The 25,968-nt window shown below is 38.3% G+C and overlaps 1 protein-coding gene across 1 annotated transcript in view; it reads right to left on the reverse strand.

Moving 5' to 3' along the window:
* Nucleotides 1-1,017: 1,017 nt before the first annotated feature.
* RAB12 (RAB12, member RAS oncogene family) overlaps nt 1,018-25,968 on the reverse strand; it is a 32,339-nt gene continuing 7,388 nt past the window's right edge. Inside the window, exons 2-6 of the mRNA XM_019546188.1 lie at nt 17,856-17,916; nt 8,763-8,901; nt 8,114-8,203; nt 5,661-5,765; nt 1,018-3,420 (exon numbers count right to left, since the gene is read on the reverse strand). Of these exons, the coding sequence (XP_019401733.1) occupies nt 3,307-3,420; nt 5,661-5,765; nt 8,114-8,203; nt 8,763-8,901; nt 17,856-17,916 (509 nt within the window). The 3' untranslated portion in view covers nt 1,018-3,306. The remainder of the gene's footprint in view (nt 3,421-5,660; nt 5,766-8,113; nt 8,204-8,762; nt 8,902-17,855; nt 17,917-25,968) is intronic.

Consider the following 25,968-nt stretch of genomic DNA (forward strand, 5'->3'; position numbering starts at 1 on the left):
ATTTCTATAATACATATCAAATAGCTCTCAATCTTCTACCCTTTGACCTGTTAAACAAAACAAACCAACAGGTTTTATCCCTTCAGATCTTCAAAGTAGTAGATGAAATTAAAAATTTTATCCATCTCTAAGTCACAACATGATTTTCAGTTTATCACAGATATAAAATCTGCCAGAAAGCAGGTAGAGATGCACCTTATAGACTAACTGAATCAGAGATGCAGACTTTCTGATGAAGTGAGTTTCTTGCTCACAAACTTCTATGCATCTTTGATTCAGTTAGTTTATAAAGATGCATTTCTACCTTGTCTTATGCCTGACTTTAGACTAACACAGCTAACTACAGATACTTAATCTGTGATACTAACAAAACAGTATTATTCCAATTCGTGTAATTTGTGAGAAAAAAACATATTAGGTGAAATCTTAGCTCCAGTGAAGCAAGTGGCATACTTCAAAAGCATGTATTGAAGGTGAATGGACCCATAATTGTTTTAGGGCAGACTCTGCCCTGATCTACTCCTTTTGAGGTTCTCCTGGGTCATTTCTCCTACCTCTGAATTAAGTAACCTTCTGAGGACCAGCATAGAGAACTTGATGAATGACCATAGCAGTTAGCTTCTGCCCTTTCTGCAGTGAATGCCTCAGGATGGAGAGGTATAAAAGGGGAACAGAGACTTCTCTACGGTACTATGGCCTTAATTATTTCTAACTGGCATATAATGGTCCCTTGAGACCCATAACCAGGAGACACAATTAGAGCAGTTTAGTCAATTAGACCCATAACAATTAGTCCCTAATGTGCTCTAACCTGTGCAGATACGAGGGAAAGAATTGGTGAACTGTAACTGGTTTTCAGCTTCTCTTCATCCCCCTTTTGGGCTATCCAGCTGCTTTTGTGTGGGAGGGAAACAATCTTTCATTAAGTGCTAAACTAGACTAAAACAAAAAGTCTAAATCTCATAGCCCAGCAGGAAACGAGGCAAAGGTACAACTAGGGCTATTGTTTCCTTTTCTTCCAACACAGTATAAAACTAGCAGAGAATAGCTGGAGCAGGGAAATAGCAGCAGCACTTAGAAGGCTTCTGACACACAGAAATTGTTCCTGAAGCTACAAGAGGGAAGTGGGAAGGGACACAGTGCTCTTCATCTTCCCTCCAGCAAAAAAAAAATCACAGCAAAAGAGCTCAGGAAATATTTTCAATTAACAATCAAATAAAAATTCTTAATAAAAGTTACCTTGAAGATTGCTAGAAACAGATGCATTCAAATAAAATCGTAGTACATGATTACAAGAAAAAAAAATTCTAAGTCAGTTCTCTTTAATTTTTATTAAATTCAAAAACTGCAGAAAAAAACCACAAGTTTCTAAATACATATAAAAACAAATCAACTAAAATCATAGTTGTCAAGTTAAAACTTTTTTCCATAACTTTCCCTTCCTTGCTATTGCCCACAGAAGTCCTACAAGTACTAGAAAAACTGGATTTCATTTTATCAGTATTACAGTAAACCATAGGTTTACTATCTAAAAAAGCTAACCGTCTAGGCACAAGGTGGCAGAAGACATAAGCACAAACATTAGCCAAGCTTCCTTAATTTATTAGTTGAAGCTGAGTATGCCAAAGAGATATCCCCTAGACAGTACTATGTGCACAATGGTATATCTGATCCATTGGGCTAAGGGCTCTAAGACCCATTGGGGGAGTAAAAATTACGACCAATTTTGAATTTCTAGTTCCTTCCAGAAGACAGACAATAAGTTGCAGAAGCCAGTAGTTTACCTTACTGATCAGTGTAAGTGTTTAGGCTGAAACAAAGGCAAAGGTGGTAAGACAGTTTCAGATACCAAAGAAGAGAAGCTATATTTTGCAAGACTGGTTTGTATATGTATCCCCGTGGGTCATTAAAAACTTTGCTACTGCCTGCCAAGACATCATGACAGTCACATGTCATCACAGGATACCAGTTAAGCTAGATCATCCAAAGAGTGCAGTAGTTAAAGCAAACTCTTAGTGTGTCTTGTGCTTCCTATCTAAAAAATGGGAACTAGATCTCAAGGAAATAAATATTTTTTTTTTTTTAACAACAATGATATTACCTTTTATCCACCACTTGTATTTGCCATTCTAAAAACAGGTGCAGCTCCACTGGCATTCATAAATACAAAATTTTATTTGCATTTCATTAGTTTAGAAAGACCACAAAGTTTTTCAATACCACAACATTCAGAACACTGAGTTATTCAAATATGTAATTACTGATTTACCACAACTAAACTAAACAGTGCATTTTAATAAAAGATATATCAAAGATATAATTCACCAATTCATAATCAGACAAAAACCTCACACAATATATGCTTGAATGGAATAGTTTCCACCATTAGAAAAGAAAAAAAAAAGTTTTACCATCAACCCATCCCTCCCACCGAGGTGTCCAGACAAATACACACATATATATATATCCCTCAACACAGGAAAAATGCTCTTAAATTTTTTAAAAAGAATTTGTCTAGGACAGCAGCATTGCTTTTAAAACCTTCTTTTACAGTTCAGATACATCTCTACTTTTACTGAATATTTACCGACTCTGCAACCTAGTTATGCTTAAGCAGGAACTTGTATATGCAAGTTGAGAATGCACCTTTAAAACCGCACCAAATGTAATGTCTTTGAACACAAAGCAACGGCTCAACATTAAACATAATAAATAATGAGTGCTGGAAATTACTCTTTGATTTTCTGTAAATCCAGTCAGCTGCAGATGCTACAGCAAAAAAAAAAAAAGAAAAAAAAGAAAAAAAAGGAAAATCGTTGACCATATTGAAAAGAAACATAATGCTGCTTATGGAAGCTTTGTACATGGAAGTCTTCTGTTTTAAGAAAAAAAAGTCATCTTAAAATAGTTAGCAAAGCACCATAATATACTTATCTTCATACCAGAAGAGCTTCTGCCTGCCTATTTATAACAATGAGGACTATTACAACATTTACAATCAAGAATAAGTATAGATTTAATTTCTCCTCCTCTTAGACTGGGAGTGTGGTGGCTGCCTGTAGACTGTACAATATTTATAAACACTGGGGCAATGAATGAAATACCATTTTGAGGGAGACGGGCAATATTTTACTGTTATAGCTGAATCCTGTGCAGGATTTCATATTTGCATATATACAAGTTAGTGTGCAGCTCTGACTTGAACACAAAGTGCAACATGAAACTGCCAAATGATTGTAGTGCAGAGACGTACAGACACTTTCTTTCCCCTCCCACTCTTTTTTTCACTCTGTATGAAGCAACAAGTCAACAGCAACGGACATGTGGCCTTGGAGGAGGCAGTTCTGGCGGGATTTCTGGCTCTGGCTGCAGGGACAGGATACTGTTTGACAGCTCATTCCTTATGATATCCAGGGGCATCTGAAAAAATAAAAAACAACCCACATGTCTATAAATAATCCAGTGCACAGAACTCTCAACTGCTCCTACTTAAGAAAAAGACTTCAGAACTGCAGTTCAGCTAAAGGATTAACATTAGGGCCTCCGAGATCCTAGCACCAACATTTAAAAAAAAAATATTAGAACAGAATGTGTTAAAGTTTTCTTTCAAAGGAAAAAAATCTTACACACTGTGTTCAACAAAGTAGTATTGCTATTTTGACAGATAAAAGATCTGTAATAGAATCATGGTAATTAAAACTACATTTGGGAGAAGCTTTCTTATAGCCAGTTTGTCAATAACAGAGAACATACATTCAATTTTCTAATAATCTAGAGGGCAAAGCAGTATGATGCACTGAACTGAAGAGCATGAAGTTTGGCTTCCTCTTCTATAGCTCTTCAAAAGGTTCTAAATAGTTTTAAGCATGGTGTTTTATTTGTGGACTTGAGATTTTGACTGAGATTCAAGACTCCAAATAATACTGTAATTTTAAAGGTGCAGTAGTAACCAATATACATAAAATTAAGTGTTTGGCCGCTATGTTAATACAGTTATTCAGTCAGGAAAGCTAGTGTCATGTGTTTGCAAACTACTACTATAGAGACAAGCAAAACACTTTCATTGTTTTATCCCAACTAGGTAGTTGGTCCAATAAAAGATAATCAATTACAAAGATCTTAGCCTCTCATTATTTTACAGCATTTGAAAGTGCAAAAGTAACTTCCTTACCAATCTTAAAATAGTTTCAAACTTTAAATCAACTGTCAGACAATAGTGTAGGTAGAAACAGCTAAACAGATCAGTTAACCAAACTTGGGGTGAATTTATTTTTTTTAAATAAGACTTGCAATGATTTTCCACTACAATGCTAATACTCAGCATTTAAATAGCAGTGATCAGCTAAAGATTAAAGTGACACTTCATCAATCAAATCGGGGGCTGGGGGGAGGAGGAAAGAGGCATAAAGAGGTCAGAAGACTAATCTAAGATCAAAGCTATCAAATAATAACTTGGACTCAGAGATCTCCCTACAGTACTGTAAGACAGCAGCTCCATCCTGTATACATACCAAGGTTGCTACTTTTCCTAGGCCATAAACAGGCTATCATTTCCAGTGGCGGAAATTTTCCACCACTAGAAATGTTTCTGGGAGAGGGAACAGTTCAGAAGTTCCACTGCAACTGCCCCATCTCCTGATACCTTCCCAAAACCAGGGGATCCCAGATCTGGTAAAAGCATCAGAATAAGTGGCTGTTCCAGTCCTCCCATTCCTGGGGGAATGCAGGCAGCAGGGCAGAGCCCCCTCACCCACTCCTCAGCCCACAGAGCCCAGTCTGAGGAATGGGTAGTGAACAAGAAATAGCTACTCCATAACTTGGCTTTCTGCCTACTGGAGCGGCAGCAGCAGTTGTCTCCTGTGCCTTCTGTGACTGAGATGACCTCGTTCTGAGGAAGGCACAATAACCTTTCCCTGTCACAACTCCCACTGGGACTGGGAAGAGGCGAGCAGCAGCTATTCCCTGTGCTCTCCCCAGATGAGAATAACTCTTGTCTTGGGAAAGCACAGGAAATGTTTTCCCATCACGCAGCACCTCCTGGTCCCTGGGAGGAGTCCAACAGCAGAAAAGTATGCATACATTCTCCCAGGAGAAGCCCTCCCAGTGGGACATGGATTATTTTTGTCCTGGAGCCACCATTTTTGTTCCAGGATAAACTGCATGAATATTTGTGGTTTCTAATGGGAGACCTGAGATTCTCCCAATAGAAACATAATACCTGTACATGGCTTCAGTCTCTGTTTCTAGTTGGCATCCTGTATAGTCAAGTTGCTGACTTCTCGTTTCTCCAGTCTTCTGTAGTTCTTAGCATGCCAATTTAAGCAAAACACACTTTTTTTTTCTGTGCTACTCCAAACCTATTCCCTGAAGCAGTCCTAATTAATTTGTGACAGCAAAGGAAGCAGGCAAATACATAGTCAGCCACTGCACCTTGATGTAAAATTAAGCTACTATGCATGGAGGCGTGTAAGTGAAAACTTCAACTGCAATGGTAAGAGCTGTGCCACAACAGAAGAAATGGAAGACAGCAGGTGGTCCACAAGCTGCATCCTGACTGCTCCAAGATAAAATAACTTCCTTGCTATTGTGCACTCTGAACAAACACTTGTGCAAGTAGTAGTAAAATATTTGACCTATAAAAGTCTAGGCAAACAGCTTACCTTTTTCAGGATATCATCAACAAGTTTCAGAAATATTTCATCCACATTAAAATTATCCTTGGCACTTGCTTCACAGAACCGCATCCCAGTTATTTGCTGTGCAAACTGACAACGAAAAATAAGTGTCAGTGTCAGGTTTGTGGGTTTTGTTTTGTTTTTTTAAGGTGCAAAGAAAAGCTGAATATAGCAAAAGCTGAGAGAAACTGAAGCTTGAGTTATGTCAGATTCATTTGAGTCAACTTGTCAGTTCTGCATGGTATTCATGGAGGCAGAAAAATTATGTCCAGAGCTGTAAAATTGAACACAACTGGGCTAAATGAATTATTTTGGCATATTAGGAAAGAAAATAGCAATGGCTGAACACCAATAAATGAAATGTCACGGCTAAGGGTAAAATATTAAATCAACCGCTAAGCAGACATACAAAAATGAGAGTGCTGAATATACAGGTGACAGACATTTTGGTTGACATTTATTTACATGTTTTCCTTTCCTATGCTTTTAGGAGAATCTGGTGCTCCTGAAAATAAATTAACAAATAGCACAGGAACTGCCAGGCATACTGCAAGCATATATACTTTGCAATCCTGTCCAAGTAACTCAAGCATATCACTGCTGACCAGCAGTAGCCCTTTTCACCCCACTGAAAGGGCTCTTCAGAGGAAGAAGCTGGGATAGATTTCTACTTGCATGCTTTCTCTGCCACCCTGGTACAGGGATGAGCAATTATTTCAACTGGGGGGCTACATAACTACTTTTGATCAGCTGTTGGGACAAGGATAGCCCCACCCCTTGATCACCATTTTGGGACCAGAAGCCCCACCCACTAACCCTTGACTGTTTCCACCTGATTTATATGCATTTGCATAGTGTATATAGGGGTGATTGCATAATAGCTCAAAATAAAGTCTTACTCTTGCATGTTGTGTGGTGTGGTTTGTGAAAAGTTGGGGGGGTTATGTGAAGGGGTGTCTAGGTGTATGTGTGTGTGTGTGTGTGTGTGTGTGTGGGGACCACCCCCCCCACAGATACCCCCTCCACCCCCTTGGTGCATAGCCCCTGTCACAAAAGGCAGTAGCAGCAGCAGGCCCTTGAGGTGCTCATGGCCTGCAGCAGGCAGAGTCCCCTGGCAACACATGGTTCTGGCTGAGTTCTGGGAGCGGCATGTGACTCTGCCTGGCACAGGCCATGAGCATCCTGAGGGCCTGCTGTGCCAGCAGCAGTAGGGGCTGTCCCCCTCCCACCCACACTCAACCCACACACTCCCACCCACATTCCCCCACTCACACCCACCCCACACACAACCCATTGGGCCAGGGGCTCTGTGTTCCAACGTGCAGCTCCCAGCTCTCTTTCTGGGAGCCATGCACCAGTATGTGGGGCTCCCAGCAGTGCAGTTGAGAAGGCACACTGCTGGGCTGGGTTAGGCTAGCTGCATACCTCCATATGGGGCTCCCAGCACTGCAGGGGGGAACTCCCCTCCCCACTCACTAGCTGTCCAGTCATGCACCATTGCACTCAGTGCCTACACATGGGGCTCCCAGCTGGAGTGCCAGGAGCCCCCTGGAGATGGAGGCACAATGCCCACCCAGTCTGATAGTGAGAAACCACTGAAAGCCCACCTCCCACCAGCTTTCCAAAGGGCAGCCACAGGCCATTAATAATTGTTTTTTGGAGAAGCTCCACCTGCTGGATACAATGACCTGGCAAGCTGAATCTGGCCAAAGGGCCAAGTTTGCCCGCCCCTGCCCTGGTAGCTTTCAGGTTGTAATACAATCCCACTCACTGCTTACTAGCCTCAGATTCTTATCATTAGATTCATCTCAACTGTAAAATACAATCCAACTTCCTTATCTTGTTCAATGATTTAATACCTATAGAGACCAGACACATGTTGTACTAACGCTAATGGGCCGTTGTGTACTTCTGAACAAAAGTCCTTGTATCCATACTATTCTGTTGTTATCTAGCCACTTTCTGCATTCTGCCTTTTGACCTGCTATCCTGTATGAGATATATCCCAAACTAAACAGTTGTTTTCATGAGCGATGGGCAACTGCTGCCTCTCGAGTTGGGCGTGGGTGGGGGACAATGACTTCCCCCACCAGTGGACAGTCAGCGACTGGGGAAGGGGGGTCCCCCTGCAGGTGATCCCACAGACTGGGGGGTGGGGTCCCTGCGGCTGATCCTGTCAACATGCAACTGGCTGGCACTGCTGTGTCAGAGGGATTGGCCACAAGGGGACTACTTCTCCTGGTGCACTCCCTGGCCAGCATTCTCAAGGGGGACACCACCACTCTTGCCTACCCCAGAATCCTCACCTGGGAACGCTGCTCTCAGGGGGTTCACATGCACCCCCGTGTACCCTCTACGTGTTGCCACTGGTTGTTATCCACACAATACCAGGTGACCCACTCAAAGATGTGAATGATTTAATTTCCACTTGCTCTTACTTTTTCTCCCTGCTGTCGAGTAATTTCTCGATCAACTTCACAGTCCAATTTATTTCCAACTAGTAGAAGCTCTGCATCTTCTGAGGCATACTGTAAATACAGAAAAACACGGCATTTCTAACTACATCTAAACACACATCTCATATGGTATTGGTAAAAATCAGTCAAGTCTCTAGTAATTAGTTGACTCATTATATTTCAATGTGTTCTATATTGTCAAAACACTGTGGAAATGTTATCTTGAGAATATCCGCCCTCATTTTGCTCAGTTTTCAGATTCACTCCAAGATACTAAATGAGAGCCAAAAGTTTCTCTCTGGTGAATATTATGACCTTAACACAAAGGAGGCAATGGAATGTACTGAGGGATTTTTTTGTGCAGTCAGATGTGCAATGATGTGCATACTTCTACCAGTACCAATGACAAAGGCAATTACTATTAATCAAGACCAGCTCCAGGCTGACATTTCTGCGTTAGAGTAGTGCTTGCCAGAAGAATAAAGTAAAAAAACCCCAAAAAACTCAGTTAAACAATTTACATTTTCAACCTTCTACAAGTTTATTCCAAAACACATTTTAAGGGGATTGTAAAAATGTAATTTAAGTATTACATACTATATTCTCTCCTTTTACAGAAGTGGAAGCCTACCTTATCAATCATTTTCATCCATTTCGGTAAATCATCAAACGTCTCCTTCTTGGTGATATCATATACCAATATGATTCCCTTGGCACTTCTGTAATAAGCTGAGGTAATGCTGTTGAATCTCTCCTGACCTGCTGTGTCCCTAAGAAGCAGCAGCAAACATTGGCACAAATATTTTATCAGTTAAAGAACAGAACAAGTTAGCTTGAATTTCAAAAAACAAACCCCACAAGCTAACCACATGCTAAATGTATATCCCATATTGTTCATTTCCTTCTATATATAATAATTATAGGCAATAACAGGCAAGCCAGATTAATAATTGGAAGAAAATCTCAGTTCTGAGACAGTCTACCATCATACTTAATTGTCCCACGCTAACTAAACTGGGAAAGGCCAGGCCACCAAAGCAACTTTATGCATCTTTGAGAATGGAGTTGTCCAATGAAAACATACCAGCAGATGAAAAATTAAAAAAAAAAAAATTTCTTAAAAAGGGAAAAGTAAAAGATGCATGCTAATCAAGCTAACGTTGGACATCCAAGTGTAAAAGCTGCAATGTACCTACTAATGAGATTCAAGCTTTCAGAGGGTTTTCAGATCAACCAAAAAACAATTAAGCTATATTTTAATATTTATGTAGATGCTAGTGATAAAAATTGTTGAAAATATTAGGCAAACAAACAATGCAAGGAAATGCGCTACTAATTTTCAAGGCACATTTATGGCAGAGTACAATATAAGGCTGAAGGTCAAGCTCAGAACTCCAAAGTCAAGTGATTCTGAGTGCTTAAATTTGGCATTTGGATCTGACTGTCAAAAAATCAGATCCAAAATAAGGGCTTTAATTTGGGTGCATTTAATAAAATCTGCGAGCCATTCTCCAGCTATGGTACCACTGTTCTTGTACTAACAATAGATAAGCCAAGATTCCAGTGATTTCTACCACTGTGTTTTGGTGGCTACTTTTCCAAGAGCCTATGCTTAGAGCAGATCGGCGTAGCTTGGTAATGCCATTACTCAAAATTAAGTTGTAACGTGCTCTAGTACATCTGAAACACAGATGTTGGAAAACAAGCTTCCCGATACAATAGACATTAAAAAAAAATTAGTACTGAAGCAGGTCAAAAATCAGAATAAAAACTATTTCTAGATGAGAAGTATATGCATGTGAGAGATGAATGAAAAATGCTGACTGGGCTTAATTGTGTAATATAACATTTGAGTACAGAGTATGGAAAAACCTCACAAAACATAACTCTCTAGATACAATGATTTATTCTGAGTATTCTAAAAAAAAGAATGCTGTCAAAGAGCCAAAAATTGATTTCCCTCCTCAAGATTTCTCGACAGCACATATACAGGAGCTACAGTAATAGGACAAACTGCCACAATCCCACCTTGTCTAAGACAAAACTTATAGGGACCATACTTAGACTGAGGAGAATTAGGAATAAATGATCTCTTAAGTCAAGCCTGACCTTTTCTCTGAGACTGCCAGAAGAGCACCAGATAGCATCAACACTTTACTGGTGGTTTTATCATGTAGATAATTTGCCCACTAGAAATTGATCTGAAACCTCAGCTTCATATAGCTACACCAAGAATTGTGAAAAAAAAACCTGATGCATCATCATGAACAGTACTTGGAAGTGTGATGATAGTACTGTTGTGGGAAAGGAGGTAGAGGACAGGGAGAGAAACAGAACTGGATTCTATCTTTCAATTCCCCCATGTTCCCCAAAAACTAAACACATACACAAAACTTAAAGCAAAAATATACTGTCTGTCCTAGCAATAGCTGGCTTTAGTGAGAAGTAACTCAATAGGTATCTAAAAGTAAAATGAAATATTACTAAAGCAATACAACTTCTTGCAACTGAAATTACATATACAGGTATCTCATCATTACAGCATTTATTTTCTCTTCAGTTCTCTCTCCAGTATGGTCACCTTCATTTTTTTGCAACATTTATGATATTTCTTTATGTGAAAACGCATTAAAATGTCAGTCAAAACTGTTGATTTTGCACATACAGGTAACACTGTCTTAGGGCTCATGAACAGATTTATCCAGTATAGAAATGCCTCTGTCAACTACATTTATGTTGCTAAAGATTGCTAAGGTGTTGGGGAGTGGATCCCATTAGTTTCATTACTTTTAACAGCCAGAACAAGAAGGAAGTGGGGGAGACCAAGAAGTGGTTTGGTGGCAAGTCAATGCTAACAAGGAAGACAGAACTGCCTGATCCATTGTATTATAATATCTTTGGCAGAACAGGATTATGCTAAACTTGAATGATTTTTAAAATACACTTCTCCTGGGCTCCTTTAAATTGTTGACTGTCATATCACTACTTCAATGAAGGCATTCAGTGTAAATGGGTGTTCTCTTCCTAGTATCCTCAAAAGACATTTGTTCATTGAACTGAATGCTGTGCTGCAAAATCTCCTACTCTTAGTCCTACAACTCTATAAACTCAAGTGTTCACTTAAAGGTTATGCAAGCCACTTCTGTAAAAATGAGCCAGATGTACAAGCACCAAACATCTGAAATGGTGGGAAAGGCACAAGATGAAGGCAGAAGTTTATATTGCATGGAAATACTGAAACCAAGGTCCTAAGATTATTTTGCATGTGTAATTTACTGCACTGATGGAACACGAACACTTTCCTATGCTAAGTCCAAAAATCAGATAGGACTCTTTGGCACCCATTCAACTCAAATCTCTATACAGTTAGATATCGGCTCAAGTTTCTTGCTGAAGCAGACTTAAAAGTTAAAATAGTGTTGGTTAATGACACTATTTTCAATAACATGAATAAATGCTAAGACTGGACACTGATTTTTTTAGTTTATCAAGAAAGTAGAAGTGAAGGGACCGTATTTATTTTTATGATCTATTTATATAGCATTACACAAAGAAACACACACTTTTGGGCCCAAATAGAACAAACCAATTCTTGAAGGGAATAACTCTAGGCCCTTCACTCCTGAAGCAATTCCAAAGCCAGAGAAATTGTATTCATATTCCTTTCATAGCCTCCCATACCAATGCAGAAGCTCCACTAACATGCTCTCCTGACTCATAATTTAGGAAACCACTGAAGATATTTGATAATAGAGGGGAAAGAGGCACCAAATCATTTAAAGGGATGCTTCTGAAGATGATCAAGTTCATATGCAGGAAGCATGCATGCATGTGCAGTGGAAAAGAAATGGTTACATGATTATTCTTTTAGGAGAGTAATTAGCTTTTTGAATTAGTTTGAATGCAAGTGATGGCCATTTGTAATGGGATATTTGAAGTCCTTTTAATAAAAAACCCACAAAAAACAGAATACCAAATTACCAGAGTTTTTGTTTTGCTGCAACAGTGTTTAAAATAAGTCAATATAGGATCTGAGGGTGCAGTACGTTTAGAATATTATGCCTTGTCTCTTAAGCTCAGAACTTAATTTTGATAAGGATATCACTGAACAGCTCTCAAAAAGCTCAGTGTCTTGTGGGGAGATCAGTTTTCTGGTAGGTAAGCTGTTTTACCAGGAGCATTCTCTCTGCAGTAAAAGTTCAGGGAATACATATTCTGTCAATACTACAAACAACTTGAGCAGGTGTTTTACACTAAATGGTGCTACCCCAGTAAAGATACTTGCTATGATGAGTCACTTCTGATGTTCTGGAATTAACTTAGTTTTGTTTGTTTTGCTGTTCCCATTCCTATATTATATTTCAGCCACAAGAGATTAAAACTATCCAATGACAATGGGCAGGTGGTATAAAGCATTGGTATGGTTAGGCTATGATTAGGTTACCAACCTGTACTAACATTAAACCATGTCATAAGCATTAATAAAAACTGACAGCTCTCAGGTACTCTTATTCAGATTTAACATAATACATAGGGGAAAATATTTATAACCCAATGCAATAATGGTTTGATTTCTGTATATAGAGCTCAAATATTTGTGAAGACAACAAACTTTATTTTTTAATTAGTCTGATTGCTGGAACATGTCAAAATGCTCTGTATTGCAAATACTGTTATTACATCTACAGTACTTTTTTGATATGACATAGGGTGTTATTCACACTTTTTTGGTGCCCCTTCCCTTTTCAGTATCTAAGGAAATCACCTACTCTGAAATTATTTTTCAGTGTTTCTATCCCTTTTGTAAGATACCCATTTCTACAGTTCTCAACTTCATATGTCCAATTAAAAGTTTCCTTGGACAGGAAAACTGTTTTCCACTCTGTAGCTAATCAAGAAATTATCCTTTAACAACTTAGAAGTTGCGTTGGGGGTGGGGGGCCAGAAGACAACTAACATCTTTCTCTTCCTACTTAATGACTTGAAAATGAGGGCTGTAACTTCAAGATAGCTAAAAAGCGTGATGCCTGTTAACAAGGGAAAATTTTACACACAAAACATCTGTCCAAATATTAAAGATTCTGACTTTTCATTTACATAATCATACCACATATATGGTATGAAGTACAATACTCAGATACAGTTAGAAATCCTCTGAAAGTCTTAAATGGAAATGAATGTTTTAGGTCAAACAACTACCGCTGATTTTATATAAGCACATTCAACAGAATGACAGTTAGACTTCTACCTACAAATACATCAAACCTATCCTTGAATCAAAAATAAATTTAGTTTTTATGGAGGGATTGCAAGAGAACTATGGGAAAGGTAAGTAATTTCAATCAAAACAAATAAACTGCTCATCCAGTTCCTTTCATGTTTTAAGCTTCTCTGGAAGTGGGGAAAAAAAATTCTAGGCAGATGCAAGGTTTTTTAAATGGTGTGTTAGCTGCATATGAAAATACCTTAGAGAAAACTACTACACCTCTACCATGCTTAGCAGAGAAAACTATTAAGCTGCAGCTGGAGCATTTTGCAGCTCTGCAGAACTGCTGGGGAACTTTCCAGAGCAGTTTCTCTGGATTTCATCCCACTTCAATTTTATCAAAACTTCCCAGTAGGCTACCCACTGGATTGTATGACAGCCCACCTTACGGGTTACTGGGGAGGCCAAGCTCCCATATCCTGCGTGGCACACCAGGTAGAGTGCTTAGGAACTAGGGCTTCCTGATTACCATACACCCAGCTCCCTAAATTGCCTAGCTTGCTGGTTGTCTCTTCCTAGATTATTCTAGTACTAAAACAGTCAACTCCCCAGGTAGCTAAATTCCTTGTTGTTTAGCAAAACAGTGCCTCTATACTTTGAAACAAGCCTAAGAAATTTGGTCCATGTGCCAAATTGCATCAAGGATGTAAACATTTGGCCAAATTATAACTCCCTGAAAAGTCACATTTCTCACAAGCTCAGAGATTTGTTACGTTTTGACACACAAGTATCCAGAGATTTCATCTCCTCTATCCCCAAACATTTTCTGCCTATTGACCCAGCTAAACACACAATTTTTATGAAGCAACTGAGCATGTTTCAGCCCAAGGAGGCACAGACAACAGTTTACACTGTAAACTGTTCTTCCTTGTCCACCAAGGGGCCACTGTAATACCAGGTCTGAGAGCAGGGAAGACACCCTGGGTAGAATTTTATTACCCTTTGTGCACCTAAATGACAACACTTACTTAAATGACCTTTCTGGCACTTGTACACAGTACACAATTCTATTACACACACAGTGTGGACATATAAGCATTCACGTGGCTACTGTATACGGTCAGTAGGCTATACGTGGTAAGCATGTTACACAGCTACCTACACACACATCACAATTCTGCCTGACATAACCCATGACTAGTGGGTATTAGATGTTAGAGGAGGAGAAGGAGGACCCTCCCACATTTTTGCCCCAATAGCTGAGTGGTCTGAGCATCTCCCCAGGAAGCATAAAACTCAGGCTCAAGGTCTTCCTCACCTACATGTCCTGCTTCCCAGCACAGTGTTACAACCATCATGCCAGAGACTAGGTATTATTATCTAGTGTCTTCATCAGCTCTTTTTTGGGAGGAATGCTGCTCTGACAGGACAGGGAGATGCGCGTGGCTAGGAGGAAAAAAATAAGCCAATGAGCATGGCTTAGTGAGATGGATGTTGTTTTGGCCTTCCTGTTTGAGTTTTTTCCAGGACTTGTGCTCAGGTACACATGTTCATAACTGCATACCCGCTAGACCAGGAGTGGGCAAAATGTGGCCCACAGGCCGGATGTGGCCCGTCTGGCCATTCTATCCGGCTCACGGGGCCCCTAAAAAAAATGTAGAAAATTAATATATATCTGCCCATGGCTGCTTGTCATGCAGCCCTTGATGGCTTGCCAAAATTCAGTGAGTGGCCCTCTGCCTGAAATAATTGCCCATCCCCTGCACTATACCAATATATAGCTTACTGAACACCCAGAGTAGTCATGTGGAGGTTTACATGCTAATTGTTTAAGTTCCAAAAAGTCCTCTAATACAGCTGGGAAATTACCATTTAGATGCAGAAAGAGTAACAACTGACCCAGTTTTTCCTCTTAATATTCTCCAGCAAGTGTCCAGACAGAAAGGGAAGGCTATTGCATGCCTGGAAAATAGAGGGGTGAAAAATGAGTGGATAAGGAAAGAAGAGCTAGTGATAACAGAGGACTAGGAAATGGATATGAGCAGGGAAAGACAAGCAGAGATAGGCTACGGATAAAGGCAAAAAGGATCTATGATCACTGAAGCACAGTCCCTACAGAACCTGAAACTGCACCCAGGAGTCTGTCAATCCATACACTCCTCTGCTGTCTGGACATGATAATGAAATTCACCATCAAGGTTGAATTAGTCTCCTCTAGAGTCTAATTAATAAATTTTACTATTGCTGTTAACCTGTTAATTCAGGTGACAGGAGTCTATATTATAAATGTAACCACCTAAAACCTGCTGATGTTGCAAATTCAAGGCTAGAACAACTGCAAAGGATAAACTGTGTTTACATACTCTTGTTTTTTAAGGAAAATTAGATTAAAATAACTTAAAAGTTAGAGTGGCAAAGTTGAGCATTACAAGTTAAGAAGTGACAGAACTGAGGTTCTCTGTACAGATTTAATGACATTAGTATTGTGAAGATAAATTCAGAAACGTTTGTGAACGTCATATTGCTGTCAAGCAACACTCCTAATATCCAGGAGGAAAGTAAATAACTATTTGGTTACTGCAAGGTTTGAATGTTGTGTATTACCCAAGGTATAGCCACACACTAAGGCAGAATCCTATTGGAAAAAAAGTTTATAAATCACACAAATAAAGACTGTATCAGAATGCCTATTCACGGGGCCCTGGAATTAGGGATGTATAGGTAACCTTGATTCTGACATTCCCTAACTGAACTCTTGATAACATAAACTTTAATATTATGTTAAATGTAAATACCCATACCTCAAGTAATTTTTCAATAGAAAGGCATAGCACCAAGGAATCTGATGAAGGAATTCACCATATACCAGCAAAAAGAGATAATTCTTAACAAGTGTTTTGCAGTGTGATTTTATAGGTATATTCAAGAGCTCCTACGTAAATTATATCAAACACATGATAATAATAACGTGTAATTTTGAAGCTGTTAATCAGTATTGGAATTCCCTTCTAATTTCCAAATGTATATGATCAACGTGTTTCAAAGATGTAGAACTAGTTTTTTTCTTCTATTTTGTTTCTATATTGAATTATATTCTAAATGACCATCATTTAAGGCAGGCCTCAGTTGCTGAGTAAGAGTCACACTTTAACAACTCACTACATTTCAAACAGGAAGTCTACAAAAGATATTCTTAATATATGGAGAAATAACTCAATCAACTCTAAGATAAAGTTTGACAAGCTATATACATTTTCGACAACATCTCCAGAAAAAATATTTGCATTACCTCAGTCAGCTTCAGTAGGCCCTGGCTAAAAATACTGGCTCAACTGCCAGCCCTGTGGTCATAGGTTTCCAAACAGGAATACAGATGAGAGATGAAGACATGCCAGTAACACTGTAGTGTTAGGTGACTGATGATACCAAAGATGAAGCAGCAGTTAACTCATAGGGAAGCAAGACAAACACATGATGCGACTAACAGTGTTGATGGTGACCTGCCAAGAGGAGTTAGTAAGCTGAATTCACTGCATCTATGTAAAATATCAAACACTACCATAACATCCCAATGGTGTTATCTCAACAATCAATGCGCTCAGATTTTTTTTCTACTGGATATTAGCAGCTCTACCAGATTATCTCTAATGCCAGTTATGCAACAAATACTGTTAATACAACTTAAGCTCAGCTATTAGATATTTTATTGGGTTAGAATGTACATTAATATAGCTGGTTTATTCTCTCATAACAATGATATGCATCTTTCTATCATGTATAACAAGGAGAACTCCTCAGGATTAACAAATTTCTAGTACTATAAACTTAAACTTAATTAATTAATAAATAACACCGCTTTGGCAACGATTATAGAGCAGCATATAGCTTGCTCTTGAACAGAATAGCAGCTCAGTCAAACAATGAGCTTTCCAAAGCAGGACATTAATATTGTACTATCAAGATATACAGTCTTGTTTTAAGGGATTAATTTATTCCTTGGCACCATTTACTTAAAACAGAATATTTAATTTGGGAGAGCTGATGCTTTTTGTTATGTGGTTACATGCGAGATCAAAGAACCAGCACCTACTCAAGAAATTTCTGATAAACAGTTCAAAATACACTTCATGTATTTTGACATGGAGTAAAGGGAACTGAAATCAAAAAATATTCTCTCCCGTCTAGCATCTTCCTCCTATTATAATGAACACATGCATGAAATCAGCTTAATTTGATTTTACTGTTATGCTATTTCTTTGATGGCTGATTTCAGTTTTCTATAAGAAAGCTTTTGTACTTCCTTGTCATTCTTGTCATATAGAAATATCACATTTGTAACCTTATCCTCTCTGAAACAGCCATTTGGGCTTTTTAAAGTCGTATGAGGAAAATAAAAGGAGCAGATGGATAAGAGCTAAACCAGCTTATAACAATTAATCATATTAGACAAGCATTTTGATCCATGCTAGAAACACAAAATTAAAAACATATTGCTGGTTGCATTTTTGTTTTACTTACCAGATTTGTAATCTAATTTTCTTTCCTCTTAGCTCTACTGTTTTGATTTTAAAATCAACACCTATAAATAAAATACAGTAAACAAAAAGGAGGAATAAGCAGCAAAAGCAATGAGGCCGTAATTTAAAATGATTTTTTTTTTGTACCTGTACATGTATGTTACGCTAATTCAGTCATAGCACTTTGAACAAGTTGTGAGATTCACATCACTGCTGGCCAGCTTAAGGAACTGACAAGGAATGGAGAATAGTTGATCTGTGTACCATGAGCTGTAACCTAACACTGCTGTAGTTGAAAATGTTTCTTAATCTCTCTCATTCGTAGAAAAATACAGTAAAAGAAAAGATAGTGCATGGCTTTTTCCCCTTTATTCAGATGTTATAATAACAGTCATATAGTACATTCTAATTAGGATTTTGTCACACACCTCTCTTGTGGCACAAAACAGAGAAAGACCTCTCTGCTTGTTTTGCTGTCTGTAATGGATGCAACACTTAGTCATTATTTCAGGCTTTATTTAAAGTGTTTTACAAAACACTAGACAATAAAAAGGCTTGAGTTCTTCATAACCCAACATGGATGAGTAATTTTTATATCAATGCTTCCCTTATAAGTTCTTCAATGTATAAGTACTTCAACATTTGCTGTGGTCTGAAACATAGCCTATCTCTATTCAAAACACCTTTGGGTTTGAAAAATAATATAATTTTTGGTAAGTTAAAATATTCCAGCTTTAACTTTTGTTCTTAAAGTGCACACAGAGGTAAATGTGTCCATATTCTGTGGGTAACATCTTGCACATCCACCGCTAGTTTAAATATGAAGCAGGAACTTAGAACTTTTAACAAAACTACATGGTCCTTTGTCCAGTTTCAAAAAGCATGCTAAACATTACTTAAAGAGAAACAACCTTATGCAAAGTAGTATTGCAGAATAAATTTAAATTACAGAAAAACAGACAAGCAATAGACCGTAGAAAGTACATTACCTATCAACAAAACCAAAACACACAAGAATGTCCCCTCAATTACTCCAAATACCCATGGGTATTTTGTACACTTTCCTATCTATGTTTTTTAAACCTCTTATTTCATTTGTAGAGGTATTTTTCTTCAGATCTTTCTAAAAGCCACTCCACCAGCAAATACTATATTTATGAGATGAGAGGAGATTGGCTGAACTAATACAGTTCAGCTAACACAGGTGTGTAGAAGTTTACTATGTGGGAAAACCCTTTTGGTTCTACCTACTAGCATAACTTAGGAGGGGGAAGGTGAAAAATTAGGAGAAACAAATATTTTGAAAAAGCATTTTTTGGGGGAGCTGTATTAGCTAGGGGCCCAGCCCTTGCACCATAAACTTTTATGGAAGAGAAGAACATTTGGCCCATACATTTTTCAGACATTTTGCAACTTAAGCATACTAGAACATTTTAAAACAAGCTTTACATAGCAAGTCCTGAAAATTACTTACATTACTGATTTGAAATATACTTTACAGTTGAGAGCTTAAGAACCTTCTGTAAAGATGATTTTATCAACAACAGGTTGAACTATAACTAGGCAGGCAACAAGCTTGGGTAGGGGGGAGAGGGGCAGCAGCAGCAATCATTTAAAGAACACAAATTCCTCTAAATGATTCAGAACAAACTGTACATACGCCCTGGCGGCATGGTCATCCTAAAAATCAACCAGGACACTTTGATCCCTAGAATTATCTCGTACATCCTCAGTAACCACCAAAACCTCCTCTTGTAATGGCAGCACCTTCCAGCTTTGTGCTGCCCACATATTTCATAAGGACACAGATGGTTCTCACACTGAAGTCACTAGTGAAAATGATAAGCAGGACAGGTCCCAAGATCACTCCCTGAGGAACAATACAAGAAATCTCTTTCCAAATTTACAACACTCCTGCTTCAGCATAATTCATTGTAGCTTCTTTCAGAGACTACCTCATATTATTAAATCTGTCTTCTCCAATGCAGCTAATACATTTCCATTAGGCATAGTTCAAATGCTATGCTTAAGTATAGATAACTAGTCTCACTAGATTGCTCATCTAATGTTTGTAACCCTATTATAGATATTAAATTGGTCTGACACAAACTTTGTTGGATAAAAGCACATTGTGTTTATCTCATTTTCTAATTATCATTATACTCTTCATTATTCTTTCCTTTAAAATATATTCTAAGATCTTGCATAATGCTGAAGTCAAATTAACAGGCCTGTAATTCATGGGGCCCCTCATTATCCTGGTTTAAATAAAGGCATGACATTTACTGCCCTCCAATCAAAAGAAGTATTTTCAGTCAAGCTGCCATTCTGAGAAATGTGCTATAAGAATTGCTATTTTCACATGGCAATTCTTTCAATATTCTGGTAATAATCAGGTCTTCCCACTTTTGTCAAGGTAAGCAAGCAATATAAATTTTACTTCCATTTAAATGTGAACATTTCCATGACCATTCCTTTTTGTTTAGAGGCAAAGAATTCATTTAGTACTTAAGCCATAGCTGCATTATCTTCAAATTTTACTTCATCGTCATTTTAAGAAGAATGGGGCTGCTATACTTCTTTATTTTACATAGCTACCCAGCTTTTTGCTGCTTTAATTTTTTTTCAAGGTTCAACTCTACTGAGTGAGTGAGTGGCCATTCTCACTTTATTTTAGTATATAACCACCTCTGAAAGATCTCTCCTTACTCAATTTACTTGCTTTTAAAAGTTATTTTGTTATCTAATTGAAAACAACCTTCAATCTTTGTTCAGAAGGGCATGGTATAAATCTAATAAATAAACAAATAATCCTTTTCCCCATTCTTTGTAGATACTGACGTTAATATCCCATTTAAGGTGCTTACTCATTCAACCATATCTATACCCCTTTCCTACTAACTTTTTCCTCATTTGGAATGCAAGCACCAGAAATCTGCACATCAGACTTAAAATAATGCTTCTTCATTTAAAACCTTGAGCTCCCGCATCCTGTTGATCTCCACAACTGTCCAGTTTGCCTTTCTGATGTTCAATACCCTAGTTGTAGACCTATTCTAATTAGTCCTGCAAGTTAGGGTGAATATAACTCTCTCTTCCTTAAGCATTGGTTTTCATTGGTCACTTGAAACCAATAATTGCATCTTATTAAAAAAAGTTGTACTCCACTGTTATATATAATTATATATCTTATATAACACAGCTTCCATTATATTACATTATGCAAGTTAAAGCCTTTCATAACCACATTACTATCTTCTCTACTATATTCATATCCAAGTCTAGAACCTGGGATGCTACAACAAATATACAACACTATCTCATTGTGTCTTCTTTTATTTGCTGGTTTATGAGCACAAGGAAATGAGGAGCAAATTTGAAAACAACCTTGAAATTAAGTATGGCTGTAGCAATTTGCATATAGTACCTATGCATTAGTTCATCCAGAATTGATGCATGTTACCTTTTTTGAAACTGCTGCAAGTTTTGGCATAGGTACTCCAAAAACACACTTTTGAGCAGCACTTTGGCACCTACCTGTATATAATATAAAACTTTCATGATATTAGTCCAAAGCCAAAAGGCTTTACCACATAAATCATGGTAACAGAATCAGAGAGTTTCAAGCCCCACAGCTCAGCACTGGTCAGTATGTGTGTGTACTCTGGATACTCCCCACAAAGGATCCATGTGCTAAATTAGCCCCACTCATGACTGGAACCAGGTGTTCTTGTCACACATCCTGGGATGCTCCAAAAATGTATATGCAGATGAGGCACAGGGCAACCTAGTCTGACTTCACCTCATGGAAGGTGGGGGCCACACTAATCAAACTGAGATAAGGGGTGACAGAGGGATTCTGGGTGAGCTGTATGAAATACAGTGGCTCATCATGACTTGAAAAAGACAGAAATGAGAGGGACCACACCTAATGGGCACTGCCATATGGCTTCTTCAGATGGGCTATGTTAATTTATTCTTGTGGTAGGTTTCAATGAGCAACTTTACCCAAAGTGGGCCATGCACTTTACAGTCATGCTCAGTGTTAGCTGCATTTAATCAACTTCATACTTGGTTTCCCCTGCTGAGCACATGCTGCTTTTGGCAGCAATTTAAAGATAGGCAATGTATTTACTGAGATTTCCTTGTATGTGTTAATAAGATGAGAGGCTTTTTTTCTCATGCCAATCAGGGTAAAAATCTTATCTTGTATTCAAGTAAATATGGTACTTTATTCTTTCTATTTCTCTCTTTGGACTAGCTGCTCCTCTGTTCTTCCATGCAATCCTAATGTCTGATCTTGTCCGTTTCTCCCCATCCTCCTCAAATTAAAGCAAACAATTAATAAAAAGCTTCCTTAGTCAGCTGAGTAGATCATGAAATGAAGTAAGAGAATACCATAACAGGTCTAGAGATGAAATTAAACCTCTGGCTTTGCTGGGACTAATATGCGCCATATACCAGTGAAGTGAAGCAGAACCAAAAAGCTAATAGACTATAAAGATTGTTTCAATGCAAGTACTATGTCAACAGCAGTCTTATTGAAAAAAGAGGTCCTTTCATTGATCATTTTACTGCAACAGTTTCTGAAGAAGTGCGAAGTTCCAAAAAACTGTTTCGGTGACATAGATATAAAAACTTTAGAACTAGGCAAAGGTGGTTCAATTGATTTACTTAGCTATAATTTAGACACCAATGCAATGTTAAAGGCAGCACGTCAGCCAATGAATGAAAAAAAATTGGCAGCTTCTTTCCTGTGCATAGTCACATAAAGGCCATAAACATGCAATGTTGTATCACCACCCACCAGCATCTACCACATCAACAGTAGAAGGCTCTGCTGTAGCTTCTAAAGTTACACACAATTAAAAAATGAGTACTTTGAAATCCAGTGGAAGTTTCTGAATAATGCAATTCTAGTTTTAATTTCACAAACTTAGCCATCTTTTAAATTCAACAGTTAACTCTGATATTTATTACAGATGTTCTCAAAATAAAAAGGGGATGGAAGGAGGAACCACCCATTCTGCAGATGAGTCTGAAGAATGGGGTGGGAGGATGTGTCAGGCTGCTCCTCTGCCCAGCTCCTGGCCACTAAGGAACAGCAGCCACTCCTTGCTCCCTGTCTGAGGACTGGGCAGCGGGCTTTGCCTCACTGCTCCCCACACTTTCCCTAGAAACATCCAGTTTTGGGAATGTGAGAACAGTAGAGGAGAGGGGGTGGCTGCAGGCTGAATGCCTGTATTGTTCCCTCTCAGAAACATTTCTAGTGGTACAAGTTTTCCACTGCTAGAAATAAATGCCTGTTCATGGCCTATGTTACGTAGCATGTTACTGACAGCACCACAGGCAACGTGAAAGTGAGAAGCAATGTTGAAGACTCTTCATTTAATGTATTCATGTTTTCAAGGCTTACTTAGGTAGGGTATGTCCCAAAGAAATCATAACTGTCCATGAACACCAATTTCCTCTTTTTAAATTCAGGCCTGGTTACCTCTATGAATATCTTCCCAGCATCTCTGAGAGAAGATTCTGAACTGAACCTGCCCGATTATCAGCAGGAGAAAACTGTATTGTTCAGCGTGTTCCTCCCAAGACTCAAGAGGCTGTACCGTATCTCAGCGGGACCTTTATCGCTGTAATAATTTATTGCAAGGTTGTCAAAAGTAGATATGCCAATGTGACAGTTCTGTATTTCGCAATGACAATACTCAAACTCACAGAATCAAAAGAAAGTAGGGCTGGAGGGGACCTCAGGATTTCCAAACCCTCAGATTTCCACCAGTTTTTATTACTTGATCTCAGGACTACATCAGGTAACTGGAGGATATCTGGATGTGGATGATCTTTCATTTAAGTTGCACATAATGAAAAATCATACAGAATTTACATTTCATGTTGCTTTGCAAACTTTAAAAAGAAATCCAATGAAACAGGACCAGGGCAAATATTCTGGTCACGTGGTGCTTTTCAGTTTTTCATACAGCTGTGTGTTGTACTAATTGGTGTAAAGGCAACTAAATACGTAATATTAGTATGATACTGAAAGACACAGTTTTAAAGGGCACATTATACCAACACTAAATAAACTGCTCCAGTTCAGAAAATAATCTAGCATCTCAGAAAGAGTATGTGCAGGAATTTACAACGAATACATTAGTTAAGTTCTAGATAGGGATAAATGAGGGAGTATGGTACATGTTATTGGAAAACTGTTTGAGAATGTCCTATTTACCAGACAGATTAAAGCCAGAGCCTGACACAGAATAAATTAAAATGTATTGGTCTAGCTTGGGCCAAAAAAAAAATGAAGGGTTATCAGACAAGCCATGGCCTGAAAAACATGACCAGAAAGAGAACAGTTTCTCTAGATGAAGTATGGCAATCTGTTTAGTGTTACAAGAAGACTCTCATGTTAAATGTTTACTATTTAAGGTTTTCAGTAAAGGTGAACAATGATGGGCAGATAAAAGGTGTAGTAAAGAATGGGGCAAGAGGAGTCATCATGTGACTTTAAAGTAGGTAGAATTTGCTAATGCCAAAGTTTGGGAAGGAAAGGGAAAGCAGAAACAAATAAAGCAGAATAGTCCAATAAAGATAGATTTGATCAGATTAATTTTAAAAAGCTTCTCAACTACTCATGCAAAAGCAAAGAAGTACAAATCTTTCAGAGAATAAAATAATCAGGCCACAAGGAATGCAAATCAATTTTAAAACAACTTACAGTACATCAATACATCAGCTACCCTAGAGTAACTGTCCTTTAGTTTATTTATATATTTATTTTAACACAAGAGTATATGGAAGGTAGTACTCCACTTTCACTGAGAAGTAAACACCTCAAAGTGTTTAAGGTGCAAAGTGTACCCTTTTGCCATCACCACAAGAGTAGCTGATTTATTGTTAAGTCACACCACAGCATAGCTTGAATTGAGTAACTTGTTCATGTAAACGCATCCTCTGGGATAGCCAATCCAGCCCTCCTCAGAGCTATCATCCCTAACAGGGAAATGTGCCACAGTTGTGCTAAGTACTGTTCTCCTATTCCTGAAATGCAGCAGGTGGCCAGAATGGGCTCAACCAAATAAACACAAGGACAAAGAGAACTCACATAGGAACAGCTTATTCACATAATCACATAAGAGTCATGATTGGGAAGAAGCTGAGAGGTTGGGATCCCTTACTGTCTCCTCACAGATAAGGTTAAGCAGGTTAATTAAAAAAGATTGCAAGGTGTAAGTCAAGTAACATATTTAAAATAAACAACACTCACATTTTCCTAAAGCAACCACCTTGTAAAACTACAGGACATTATTCTTTGATGGCTATCTATGCTGGCCTAGATGTTACTAAAACTTCCCATCACTGTTACAAGTTCAACTTCAGTAATACAGTTCATAAAGGAATGGCTATCAGGAGTTAAATTATCAGTCTCTTTAATCTTACACAGAGATCTACAAGACACAGCAGTTAATACACAATTTGTTACTAGCAAATGTCCACTTCCACCAGAAATCGTGTTAACAGGCACAAATAAACTGTTCAGTTGTTAAAAAACCAAACAAGAAACAAACAAAAAAACCCACAAAAAAGCCGCACCAGATACTCAATACTTTGAATACAAAATCTAACATTTACACATACACAAACAGACACACACTTTCCTCAAGAGCATCTGTCATGATTTCAAATCATTTTGCTCAAGAATTAGGAGGTCTAGCCCCAATACTGGCCAAATTCCAAGTTGGGTGTCTATGTTTTTCATTATATTAGAGGTACACCAATACATAGTTTCATAGTTTGTAGGGTCGGAAGGGACCTGAGCAGGTCATCAAGTCTGACACCTCCTAAAAACTTCAGGTTTCTGTGGGATGTACCATACACTCTGCTTTTGTTAATTGAGTGTCTAAACTTTCAAACAGCAGAGATAAAATGTACACCTATGAAGTGTCAGAACAAGCAGATGACAGTCAATATCTCAGCTGTTCACAAGCTGGACTGATTATGACAGCTGCATTCTACTCTGCAGATCTAGGTCCTTGATAGGCACTATTAGAGGGGTCTGAACTTGGTTTTTTTTATTGACATGTTGTCAGATACGTAACAAATATGGG

This window comes from Crocodylus porosus, unplaced genomic scaffold (genome assembly GCF_001723895.1).
Source record: "Crocodylus porosus isolate Cpor-Errol unplaced genomic scaffold, CroPor_comp1, whole genome shotgun sequence".
NCBI lineage: Eukaryota > Metazoa > Chordata > Crocodylia > Crocodylidae > Crocodylus > Crocodylus porosus.